The 13449-nt window shown below is 37.5% G+C and overlaps 1 protein-coding gene across 14 annotated transcripts in view; it reads right to left on the bottom strand.

Annotated features, from left to right (window-relative positions):
- The window catches only part of Unc-104 (kinesin family member unc-104), a 33693-nt gene that overhangs the window by 3003 nt on the left and 17241 nt on the right, over positions 1 to 13449 (bottom strand). For 2 of the 14 annotated variants that reach the window (XM_078190963.1, XM_078190962.1), the window contains exons 6-25: positions 13152 to 13407; positions 12575 to 12732; positions 11590 to 11729; positions 10912 to 10950; positions 8522 to 8656; positions 7822 to 8268; positions 7385 to 7587; positions 7195 to 7312; positions 6266 to 6438; positions 5502 to 5680; positions 4800 to 4937; positions 3431 to 3568; positions 3225 to 3343; positions 2738 to 3107; positions 2571 to 2661; positions 2146 to 2261; positions 1452 to 2007; positions 1185 to 1374; positions 578 to 825; positions 204 to 506 (exon numbers count right to left, since the gene is read on the bottom strand). In XM_078190963.1, coding sequence (XP_078047089.1) covers positions 204 to 506; positions 578 to 825; positions 1185 to 1374; positions 1452 to 2007; positions 2146 to 2261; positions 2571 to 2661; positions 2738 to 3107; positions 3225 to 3343; positions 3431 to 3568; positions 4800 to 4937; positions 5502 to 5680; positions 6266 to 6438; positions 7195 to 7312; positions 7385 to 7587; positions 7822 to 8268; positions 8522 to 8656; positions 10912 to 10950; positions 11590 to 11729; positions 12575 to 12732; positions 13152 to 13407 — 4117 coding nt within the window. The remainder of the gene's footprint in view (positions 1 to 203; positions 507 to 577; positions 826 to 1184; positions 1375 to 1451; positions 2008 to 2145; positions 2262 to 2570; positions 2662 to 2737; positions 3108 to 3224; positions 3344 to 3430; positions 3569 to 4799; positions 4938 to 5501; positions 5681 to 6265; positions 6439 to 7194; positions 7313 to 7384; positions 7588 to 7821; positions 8269 to 8521; positions 8657 to 10911; positions 10951 to 11589; positions 11730 to 12574; positions 12733 to 13151; positions 13408 to 13449) is intronic. The other 12 variants (XM_078190970.1, XM_078190966.1, XM_078190967.1 and 9 more) reach the window with 12 other exon arrangements.

Below are 13449 nucleotides of genomic sequence, written 5' to 3'. Positions count from 1 at the left end.
TTTTAAATGTGTCTGTTTTCGATTCTTAATTTGATCGATGAACGTCTTGAACGGATTTACGCAATATGAATGAAGAAAGAGAGTATCGCTTTTTTTGAATCTCGAGAGCAATATCTATTTTTGCTATTGTCAAAGTAATACGATGCGACGAAGCGTGGACAACCGCTACTAGCAGGAGCACTCAGGCATGCGGGGAGGGTTACCTGCTCTAAGTAATCACTAGTTCTCGCGTATACTGACTCTTGGGACGAGGACGATATCACGGAAGACATCATGGATGCCGACATATCAGCCATAGTGTCTTCCCCAGGTGAAACGTCAGAGAGAATAATCGGTTCTTTGCTTGGAATTCGGCCCTGTATTAGTTTTATGTATTTCATCGCTAATTCTTTCTCCTTCTCGGTTAATTCACAATGCTCGGTAACGTCTTTACTTGTCGAACGTTTGAGCTTCACTGGGCTGGCATGTGGTTCATTTGTTGCCTTTGCCATCATATTGCAAACCTCCTATGAGAACAAATAAATGTAATATTGAAGAATTTATTTTGTATTACTGTTTATACCAACGATGGCATTACCTTTTCGCCTTTCGTGAAATCATGCGGTGTCTTATTGCAATATGGGACTATGTCGATACAAAGCTTGTCCCACAAGAGTAACATGTATCTGACACGCTCCACTTCCTCTAACCTGGTCAATTTCTCCAGTTCCCATTGATGATCAAATATTAGACTATCTCCTCGCGGTCTCCATCCATGGAGATTCTCTTCTCCTCTGACGTAAGTTGAGCTTGTATCTAACACCCGTCGCTGCCGCCTTTGTACGCCTGAAAAATAATTATGAAAGAGGAGTAGGTACTGAATGAAAGAAATATCAAATATTACATGGTATGTAAATTTTTGTTTCCAAAAGATATTGTTTGTAATGCAAAAGAAACAAATCATAATTGAGAAAATGGCCAATTCATTTGTATCATGATATAATAATCATTGTAAATATTGTATACTACTTTTAAGAAGATATTCTGATGTCTTCTTCTCTCTTAAACCAGAATACCGATTTTAGTAACTATAAAGCACGATTACATCATTTTAAATGATTTAGAAAATGTACGCGACTATTATACCAATGAGAAAGGGTAGGATTGCGAGGTTGGGGACTACGCTAAGGGTAGACAAGACAAACCTGGGCTACCTGCTTCCGAAGAACGACGCAGGACTAACTCGTAGACACCGCTGAGCCTGTTAGCCTCTTGATTACGATAGCTTCCACTGAACAAATGCTTCAACGACCGTGGTCCTACTCTGGCATCTCTACCATAAATGATCATGCTCAAATCTTTGGTAATAATAGCTGGTCTTCCACAATTCTCTAACTAAAATTAGATATAAGTTCAAATGGAAATTCGCATTTTAAGTTATTGTTAAATATAGTAACAACGAACACACGTACTTCAAGGTATGCGGAGATGGTCATGAAGATTTGTTCCCCATAGGCTGTGACTCTGTTAAGCAAAGCTGAATTATGAAGCGAGCTGTCCCAAGCCGCCTCGAATCTAAACATGCATCTGTCGTCTCCAGGCACTTCGAGATATTCGCCAGGGAATAAACCCAACGAGAGCACGGAAGAATCGTTATCTTCTTCCTCGGGCTCCGGCGTGTTTCTGATACGTCCGACCACCAATTCTCTCACGTCTTTCCAACGTAATTCAAACGCTGGTTCGTGAACGATAGTGATTCGAATGCGACGCTGAATACCTTGGTGGAGCAGGAAGAGCCCACGACAAGGTAAGTCATCACTATGGTCAACAACTGATGACACATATTCGCCGTTAGGCGCCAATTCGCAGATCTCGAACCAAACCAACACGTCGTATTTCGCATGTACGTGCGATGTACTAGGTGACGGCAACACACTTCCAAACTTAGGTGAGCGTACTGGCTGACTGATCGGTATAGACGGTGGTAACATCCTCTTCGGTGGTTGTCTGACGCTGTTGGGATGAATGCTAAAGTAAAGGTACGCGCCAGGCATGCAGGCGATAGAATGAGAAAAGAAAGAAAAGGGACAGGGTTCATTTAATGTCTGTTCTATTCAATATGAAAAAAAAAGAATAAAAAAAATTTTATATAAATTAAATACTCACTATTCCAATTTGGCATCTTTATGCAGGGGGTGCTGCTGATAGTGTCCGAACACCTCGAACACGATTGGCTGAGTCTTCAGGTACTCCAAAAATGATTTTGTCACCGTCACAGTAATCTAAATAAGCATGATAAGACTGGTTAGAAAGCATTGATTTAAATTATTTCAAGTAGTTCTATAGCCAGAAAGGTGCTTCTTTAACTTTAAATATAACGAAACCCAGTAATGTCTATCAAAGCCTAGGTGGGATTACCTAGATCATTAATTGTAAATTGAAAGCTACTTCTATCTTTAATAAAATATTTTGAAGAAATTTTTAAGGATAACATCTTTTTCAAAAAAATTCCGCTAGAACAGAATATTTTAAAAAATGAATGATAACTATGTGTTCCAACCCGTAACGTTTAGAACACTTGATTAACTTACATTTTGTACGTGATAAAACCCTGGTGGGTTTCCTTTTCCAGTATTTTTGACCGGTTCCGTTGAGAACGCTTCATCATGACGGTGCAAGAAACTGTATAAAATAAGTTTATACACATTAATAATTATTTAAAGAGTTATCAATCATTGTGCTTTATATTAACACGTACTTAAATTGGCAGAAAATATCAGCATATTCTGTAGAAATGCCTATTGCCTGCAGCACGGTTACCCTGAATGTGAACTCAGAACCTGGTTGCAAATGATCCGGAAGATCTTCTTCTTTCATGTCGCTGGAAACGGAACTATCTCCTCTACCACTATCACCATCGCCAATATCGTCCTCGTCCTTCACATCCTTTTGTTCGTTATGGCCCTCAACAACGCATTCCTCATGCAACAAAATCTGCCGATTTTTCTCCAAGGTTTGAGTTAGGAGAGTGTTACGCTTATTTTGCTTCTGATTGCCAAATAGATCATCCTCAAAGGAAATTCTAGCTGACTGTCTAACGCCGCTTGAGTATTCGCTGTTTTCCTCTTCTGGAAGAAGGGTTCGTTAAGAAAATTCTATGCCGAATTATTGAAGTCAAAGTATGCCAACCATTAGGAGAAAAAATAAATTTGTATTTAACTCCTATTTGGATACTGATTACGTACCAACTACAGCTTGCACGGCTACGCGTAAATAGCCTTTCACGTCTCCCTTCTCATTGACTATTGCTACTTTGTGAATTAGTGGGACAGGATACATAAGATTGCTCAGATATACAAATGATCTGTAAGAAATAATTGTGACTCAGTGAAGAGAATCAATACTTTTAATTAATTATGGGTTGTAAATCTTTTAGTTGCTTTTCTTTTACCTTCCCACCATTCGGAACCATGGAAAACGATCATAAAACGGATCGCCCCCGGTGATAGATTCAATATTAAAATCTGGAGATGTTGGCGACAATTCTGCTTCATTGTGATACATTTCCCGCATCAGTTCAAGCCTTTGCCTGCGCAAACATGAAAATATGACCGTTTCGTACGGTAAATAGTATAACGTGCTAGTATTTGATTAAGACATAGTTAGACGTTGTCAAAAAGCACAGTGAAGGAGACACTCTGTACACAACATTAGCTTCTTGGAAAATACTGTGTGCGTGATATGTATTTAGAGATACTTAGAGAGATTCTATAGAGACATTCGTAGAATGTGTACACTTAAATAAAGGGACATGTTCAGACTTTTCCAAAACCTGTGTTACAATGATGCAATTCAGAGTAAACAAATACGAGATTAAGCGAATCTGTTAACAGTTACGTACTTCTTCTGTCCCTGTATTTTTATACGAAGAAAGGTATAAAAATTGTTGAAGAATATGGTATAGTAGCGTATATTGTTCAAGCTGTTGAAGAACATATTCTACGTGATCAAATATACTTGTCAAAATTATCATAATCTGTGTAGATTCTTTGGCAGTGTATCGTGGCATGTGCACAACGAAGTCACAAAGCAAAAATGTGACGGAATTTCAGCCACTAGGAGCGCACGTGTTCAGCGAGACATAGTAGAAACATATACAGGAGTTCAACCCTTGATCAACGAGATGCAATTAAAACATGTATAGGAGTTAAATCCTTCAAGGACATCCTAAATTTCATGTTACTATAAACAATTTTTGTCGCTTTTCGGAGACTACCATCAAATTGTTCAAATACTACCAAGGCAAATGCTTCTCTACAATTTCGATCTTTTAGAACTCAGAAGGGTTAATTCCATTCGGACTGTCAAGCGCCAAAGGCTGGCAACATTGGCTTGGCCATGCATGAAGTCCTCATCAATATTTTATTGAGCCCAGCATAGTTGCAAAGCAATGTCTTTCTGAAAAGGAACTTATTCCAAATCAAGATTATGTATATACACGAACAATATACAGGATAAGTCTCAAGGAACAAAATACCTAAATTAATTTCTAGATGCATTATGAAATAAAAAATAGAAGAAAATCTTGAAGACAATTTCTTCCTTCATCTTCAAATCCACCAAAAATATTTAGGTTTTCTGTCCACCATGATCCATCCTGTTTATTATATTATATACATTGACTTTATATGTACACAACGAAAAATGGTGAAGAAGAAATGATATAAATTCGAGATCTGCTTCGGTTAAAGTTCAAGGATGAATAGATGAAGCGTATATGACGATAAAAAGGATAGAGCCTCGCGCGTTCGAGCACCAACCTCGAAGGCAAAAGATTTGCGAGCGAGAACTTCGGATTAGAGTAGACCGTAAGGCATTGGAAAATATCCTCTTTGGCCTCCGGGGTGCTGGGGCTCGAGTCCTCGTTGTACACGTGTCGCATCAGCTCCAAGCGCTGTCTATAAGTCAACACGTATTACTTGCGTGAGCGTCCCTGTGCATTTTCGTCTAAGCACGGTCTGATTTAAAGCCAAGATACTATTTCTGCATCCTTACTGTTGTTATTTAATTACAACAATTTTATTTACTGAGCCGAGAACGAGGTACGTAAAATCGAGCAGGTAATTCCCAATATATTATTAGTCGTATCTTATAGGTGCCCCCTGTCCCAAGAAACCATGCTTAAATTATTGCTGAGAACATTTGTGTACTGTGTAAGCTTTACAATTTTAACTTTTATGTTTGTAATGCATAACTGCGGCTGCGTGTTCCGCATTAGAATGAGGATGAGAATATACTTTTTAATTGAAAGGATAGAAGGAGATGAACGTCTGAAAGAGAATCGCCAAAATGTGCTCCTGAAAAAAATCACGAGAAGTACCAAGAAATGTTTAATCTACGTTTCGTGGTAGTTAACAAATACAGATTTGCAGTGGGACTTGAACAACTCACCCTTTGTTTATGGGCATTAAATAAAAGTGTTAAGCGTTATTAAAATACAAGACATGGTACCGACAACGAACCTGAGTTTATCTAGCGTCCAATAATGCGTGGCTCCGTTCTTCGTGTCTTGAACCTCTACGGCGACTATCGTGCGCGGGAATGGTCTTTCTTCCTCCTCGTCTTCGTCCATTGACGGTAAAAGATCCGATGGAAGTGGTGAGTAAAGTGTATCCGTGAGCAAAGTGAATTGAAATTGTACCTAAAAAAACATTTCAAAAATAAATAGAGAAGCGTAAGACAAGTAATGTTCATTCAATCACTGAAATGGATGCAAAATTAATGATGCAAATGGGACGTAAAACAAACAAAAATGGAATTATTTGACGGAATGGTAAATAATTATGGAAGCTTTCGTGGGTGATGACACTGAGTAGTGTCTTGATAATAAAAAATAGTAATAATAAATTAACTACAGTGAAATGGAAACATGGAAGGACCAATACCTGGTTGCAGTAACATATGTATGATAATTTATAGAACATCAAAAAGGGGGTACCAATTGAGTTACTTCACAATATCAATTTTATGCAAATTTAAAAAATAATTCATTAGAAATTTTTTTTATGTGTCAGGAGAAATGTTAGAAAGAAATCCGTTCTATAGCAAAGAATTTGATTTCATGATCGCTTGCAGTGCCAATTAAATGAATACTTTGTTATAGCCAAGTGCTCTTAAAGAAAGAAAAAATTGAAACGTGTGGTGGTAGATGCAGTTATGTTAATGACCCGAGACAAAGGGGAGCCACGTCTGAGCTGACTCCCAGGGTATAAAATCCCGGATGTACCTTCTTTTTGAGTTCGACAGATATAGCGTTAGCCTCTTTGAGGAATATCGCGTTGCCCCAGAGATCATCCCGAAGACTTGTAAATTGATGATACTTCCACTTGCGGAAAGCCCAAGCGGCCAGTTGAAACTCTCTCTCGGTCCAGTTGCTCTCTGCGTCAAACAAGGGGTTGACTGAAATGCAAGCCATTACCAGGCAAAACAGTCAGAAAAGCCAAGCATTTGGTGGATATATTTGTTCCTTCGTTAAAAGGAGCCACAGCGTTCAGTTCACAATCAGATGATGCACTGTTTTAGGTCGAAACTTCAGGGTCTTAAAATTATGGGCTGTTCCACGCAAGATGATTACGTTTTGGATTTTCATGAAACTCTATTCGTAGAACTGTAGTAGATTTAAAAATACGCAGAGTTCTACGAGCCCAAAAACTTTCATAAGAATCCAGAAGCACGTGTGTTTAAACATGTGGTCGGTTTGCGCGGAATAACCTTTGTATAAAACAGTAGGAAACAATAATGAATACCGTATCACATAATCACATGCGTGCATCGCAGAAAGATAAAGATTTACCTACCACCATCTGATCGTGTCTCACACAGATCCATACAGCTGTAGAATTTGTAGTGGTGAATTATTACTTACTCATGTCTTCAGCTACTACAAAGGATCTCATTTTCAAGTGTATTTGATCAAGAAAAATTAACGAGTATCCATTACAAATTCTGACACTTTTAACGAAGAGGTAGTACAATCTAGACAAGATCGTAGCTTACTCACATGCAGAGCTGTACAAAACGATTATTATTGAAACAATAGCAGCAGCTCTGCTCATGTGTGTCTGACTAATTATAAAGGATCATAGTGGCAGATCATATTTAAATAGCTAAACTGAATACCGTAAAATTCAGGGATCATTCTTAATGTCTACTCACCGAAGATATCCTCTTCGATGTTGTTGAAGTCCTCGGGAGTGTAACTGCTGTACATTGACATTGTCATGCTTTGTTCCTCCACTTGTCTTTGTAATGCGTCTATCCGGGCTTCGTAACTCTGTAATAATATTCGTCCATTTAATTATTGCAAAGCAATCGCATTATCTTGAAAGATTTTGTTTAAACATACCTTTCTTTGTTCTTCGAACAGCTGATCTGCCTCTTCCTTCTCTTTGCGAAATTGCTCTTCAAGTACTAACACTCTCTTTGCCATCTCAGCCTTGAGATCAATCCCTTGATTTTCCAACAACTCGACCTGTGCGAAGTTCCAATCAACGGTTTCTCCATTAGCAGGTGTTTCTGCAGGTGAGCTTTTTTCCCTTCGTTCACGGACTGCACATTAAACAGGTATTTAACGTCTTTTAAATTGTAAGTACAGTATTTAACATTGTATATGTATTACTATATTCTTCTGCAATTTCTGCAGTTTATTTGTAATAATTAAAAGTGAAAATCGTTACTGTTATTGTTATTAAAATTGTCTGTGTCATTTCGTTTCATCACGGAGCCTTGTGGGATTTCATAAAATAATTCCTACAATACTATGTCAGTTATCAAAATACCAACCTTGTTCAGGGTGATTGAATCTGAACACGTGATTTTTTCCTAAAATAACTCGAGATCCGGTCTTCAAAATGACTGGTTCTGTGATCTCGCGGCCGTTCACGTAAATCAAAGCTCCTTCTTTTGGCATTAGAGTGATAATGCCATCGTGATTCTCAAAGACACAGTGTTCGCTCAGTATATGTGGGCCGCAGAGCTGAACATCTTGTGGTATGTTAGCTTCAGCACTTCCAATACGCGTAAATCCATCCTTGATATAATAAATCAGACATTCGGACATTAATGGATCCTCGTTCAGGTTTACCAAGTGAGGAGTCTTTTTCGGAGAGAACACGCCAACAGTAACACCGTCTTCTTTCACTGCTACCCCCATTTCGGCAAATACTGCCTCTCGCTGAAGACGTATCAACTCTGTTCGTTTCAGTTTTTCTTCCCATGTTTCATTCAATTCTGAAAATCCACATTTTTATCAACTCACTTATAGATCCTTTTTGATGTGCGTCAGAAGCTTAAAAAATTCATTGTAGTTCATAACGCCATAGTTTAGTTAAAACCTACATTTACTATCAAGATACAAATAAAATGAAAATATTCTTATCTTATTTTTAAGTTTTCAAAGGTTTCTCAAAAGACGAGTGTCATGAATACATAAAACTATATTCAAACTCGCAGTTTGAATATAGCAATTCAAATGGTGTTATACCCGCAATTAGTTTCTCCGAAGCCTGCAATTGATCAACTGCTTCCTCCGCAATTGTTGACGTGGTGTGAGACGGAATTCTTGATCGGCTTTCCTTGATATCATCCTCGCGTTTGTTCGCTCTAACAATTTCGTCTCCTGTGAGACAAACAGTGCAAAATTAGTCAAAACCAATCAGAGGGACTGTAAAAGTTAGATCGACGACTCAGCCAGGGATGTAAATACGCGTTTCGTAAACATCAAAAGCCATAACTAAAGCAGTGGCATAGTGAGAAAGAGTATTCATTAAGGATTCCATCAGATGATGTCACCATGATATGTTCCAATGGGAATTCAAAACTCTTTATTTCTTTTGCTCATCTCACCAAGAAATCCACAAGATACAGCTACTTTGCAAATCATTCAAATATGCAATATTTTCAGTGCCCTTTCCTGAATGTAAGACTTAACACTAGAACTACCAGATGGATCAAAGTAATTTCAAATTTCTGCAAAATCTGGATAAATGTAATTTGGTTGTCACTTTTCGTATTCGTAGTTCTAATGTTATCTTAGAACTTGATGATAGTATAACTTGTCTGCAAATAAGGGATGCCCTCTAAAAATTGTTACATTTAAATTACTCGATTAATTACCGTAATCAAATCTCAAATTATTACTGGACTTAATTGTCGATCGAAATCATTCGATTCAGTCTCTAATAAACGGTGCTCATGTCATAGCGTTCGAGATGCGAATTGCCCGTTGTCGAGTGCCATGCAATACCTTCAGCCCGGTTTCGGGAACAATGTGATAGGTCTAAGTGGACACAAGCGAGGCAGACAACACGTGTTCATTAGGAGGAAGAGCTCCGACGCAACAGAAATTAGGAAAGCCTGAGTTCACACCAGGGCTGGGCATTCACGAAGTTTTAATCCGCATCTTCAGTCTCATATGTTTTTTGATCCTATCTCAACGTTAATGAACTTTTAACAGTAATGAAATATTCACCTTGTTTCTCATTTGCTCTGTCATCTTTTAATTTAACTGTCATTTAATATTAATTAAATTTTTATCTTTCTTGTGTGCCCTGTTTTAGTATCGCAATCGATATGAGAAATCTTTTCATAGGTATTACATCAAAATTATAATGATTGGCTACGATTAGAGTTGTTAATGATGCATAATTATACAAAATAAAACAATAAAGGTACATAGCTGAATTTTCAACCCTCACCAATACTTTAGTTATGTATGATAAAAATCATGATGGATCAATGAAAATGTATTACATTAAGATAAGGGATGGACGAGGGTTGAAATTCTATGTAATAATCTCTGTCTACATTTATCTGATTTAGTATGCTCGTTAAAATGATTCTTTGGATCTATTGATTATTAAAATTATCAACAAAATGGTGCCCAATCCTGGTTCGCACATTGCAAAATGAATTACGTGTCTCTGCGTTGCGTCAATTCGATGTTGTCGAGGACGTAGCAAATAGGACTTTACGTGAACGATGAGTTCAATGTCGATCCTTGATTAGGTTTTCGCGTTAGCGTTCGACTAACGATCGCGTGGGTTGTTTGCTTAAATCAATCAGACTCGGTTGCATTTTAAGTTGAAATGATCACAATAGGCCGTAATTTGATTTACTCTAATAGAATTACGATGATACGTTCGTTACTGATTAAGGTGATTGTATGAGCATTCTAAGTACATAATTATTGTTACATAGTGAGAATTTCTATTGTTAGCTTCTTTCTCGTGAGGTATAGTTGAATGTCAAAAGCCGCCAATTATGCCACCTACGATAGGAAGAAGGACTAATGATTACACTCTTCCCCGGTTACATTATCATCTTCGTTATGTGTATTTTATATGATGGGGAAAAACTGTGGTAGAATATTTTCAATACAAATTTTCACAATACGGTGCAGACTTTCTTGTTCATTATATTTTTAAATTGATGAAAATAGTAATTAGCTGCTTTTGTATTGACAACTAGATTGCGGATATTTACGAAAAGTTCCAATCCTCTATTTTCTTTTATACGTTAGTGCACTCTGGTTGATGAAAGACAACTCGAAATTGTATTAAACACTTTTATAATCCATGATTTGGAACAAATGATTAGTAAAGTAATTCGACCCGGAGAGAAACACTCTTGACAGGGGAAGAGTATATCCAGGTGGAGCGTGTACAGGGTAGAACAAAATGCGATACGCGCGGCGAAGCAAAATATACAAAGAATCATCCGAAACGGACAAAAAATACAGATTATGCGCTTGGCATTGTGTGAAATAGAAGCGGACGTTTAATAGAACAAGGCGCAAAAAGAGTGATCGAATGTTTGGCACTCAAGAGACGGTTTGTTTTTGCCGCTTTTATGGATTGTCGTCATTTTACTTACTAGATTCTTTCTTTTCATATGTGACTTTACCATCTGGCCCTACGTCAAGCACAAGGGAAACAAAGAAAAAAATACACTATGTAAATGGTGGCTTGCCTACAGCGCTCTATTTTCATTTTTAACATTTTGCTTTCATATCTTCTTTCCTGTCTTATATTGTTTTCATATGTTACTTTATCCTTTCTTACACGCGCACGTATAGGCGACCGTTCCGGTAACTGTTCTCATCTTGTTCTCTTATTAATATATGCAATTAATATCTACCGAATTGCAGTCCTTCTTTAAATAGAAAGAGACACTAAATGGCACTGTATACGTCGTACGAATCTTTTATTATTATATACTTCTTTTGAAGTCAACGTAAAATATTTTAAAATGCAAAAGACATTAACCTTTTGTATATTACTTTAATTTGATTCTCTAATTGATTCTTTGGTAAAAAATTGGTCGTTTCTTTCTTATGTGATTTTTGATTCGGATTGAGCGAAGCTTATTAACAACTTGTTTGTAGAAAAAGTATTTTCATAAGTCTAGTATGTCAAACAGAATGTTGTACTGCTTTTGGTTCCTTTTCTCGCATATATCCACTGTTATCGAACCAGGCGTACCCGCACGCGCACAGAAAGGGAGTTTTCTCTTTGAATTCCAACTCCTTGTACAAGATCAAGAACAGCTCACCTTCTTGAACATCAATACCCTCTTGCTTGAGGAGTTCCCGCAGTTTTTGGATCTCTTCCTTGAGCTCCCTAATAAGCTTGGCGTTCGCGTCCTCGTTAACCACTGCTTTGCAAACTATCTGTTTCGCTCTGTCTGCGTATCTGTAGTGAAAATCAACGGAGAAAATTTGTAGCAACATTTGCAATCACTCAAAACACGCACAATTTAAGTTAGTTCGCGGAGTTGAAGTTCTGTGATAGTTGTATCAGAAACCCGGATACGCTCAGTGAAATGAGTCAGTTATTGATCTGGCGAATCAAGAAATAATCATCTCACGCACGTTATGATGCAACGTATAGGTCAACTATAGTACAAAATTATCAAATTTGCATTCTCTTTTGAAGATATAGAATTTATAATTACAGTATAAGAAGATATAACCTTGACAGTAAGCTGTCTGTAGTGAAGTAAGCCAATAATAAGTGAGTCAATGCACAGTATAGGAATAAGAACTTGTATTTAAATTGCAATTGTATGATTCAAATATTAAACAATCGAAAGACGATCGTAGAAAAAATAGAATCAGTTGATTTACATCATCACTTTACATGTTGAGTTAAAGGCTTATCCTAAAAACCTTGTGTTAAACAGTAGTAAATCTCTTGGAGAAGGTTCTTAAGCGCTTCTACCGGTATACTATATACATCTACAAGTGACATCTACTACCTGAGAAATACAGAATGTCTAACAACAAATATCTTGCCATGAATATTCCATTACACGAAAGATGCTCGAAGAAAATTCATTTATAATTCATGAAAGCTTTAACGCCGCAGGTTCCTGGTGCTTTGAATTATAAACTGCAATTTCCATTTGACTTATTCAGGTCATTGCATAAGTTTCGGAGAAATACGAAGCCTTCGGCGTAACCAACCCATGCGCATGGGAATAAAGATGTGAACGTCTAGCGATATCAGTTAACAACCGGGACATAAAATAAATGTACCTCAAAGTAGAAAGTGTTTCGTCGTAATTGATGTCGGCGGGGCTTACTGCTGCGATCATCGCTGTCTTCGAGTTACCACCCAGGTTTTCTCGCAGCAACCACGTTAGAACCGAGTCTCTGTAAGGGATGAAATCAGCCTTTTTCTTTTTTTTGGTCGCCTGGAAACATAATAAACACCTTTAAATTACAAGAACTATTGCATTCAAGCGAAATACATATTTTAAAAATGTGAACAAAAAGCATCTTTTGTTTTATTGATTTTACACCATTACATCAATTTTAAACTAAATATAAAATGGACAGAACGGACGGCAGATCTATGAACTTACCGCCTGATGATCCGTAATAAAACAGCAGCAAAATGGACAAAAACCACGAACTATGTTAATACGAAGTTTTCCCAAGGTAAAATAAAAAGATTAAATTGTACAATTTTGTGCCAGGTAATTGTGAACTATCTGATGTCGACAAAACGTACAATGGTTTAGGTAGTGTATTTCATTAACTTTCAGAAGTAATATTCTTACAACATTATTGCATATTTTCTCAGAATTATCGACCGAATAGAACGACTCACTATTTCAGCCAGAGCACTGATGACCTTTCCGAGGGTGGTCAAACTTTTGTTGATGTTAGCACCCTCTTTCAATCGGGTGCCTTTTGCTCCAGTTGAATCCGCCCTTTCAGAACCTGCCAAATCGACTAGCGAAATTTTGCTGACTTTCTCTGTCACCAGTCCTGTAGCTGAGTCCTGTTTCTGTTGCGTGAAGAAAATTGTGAATACTGCGTGGGATCTACTAGACGTTTCGTTCATGTTTGTGGCTGCCACGGTTCTGAAATAGTAAACGGATAACGATACTTTCATGCTTAATGAG

The sequence above is a fragment of the Augochlora pura genome, chromosome 9 (genome assembly GCF_028453695.1).
Source record: "Augochlora pura isolate Apur16 chromosome 9, APUR_v2.2.1, whole genome shotgun sequence".
Classification (NCBI taxonomy): domain Eukaryota; kingdom Metazoa; phylum Arthropoda; class Insecta; order Hymenoptera; family Halictidae; genus Augochlora; species Augochlora pura.
The sequence above is the reverse complement of the archived record's forward strand: the minus strand, read 5'-3'. Positions and strand labels throughout refer to the sequence as shown.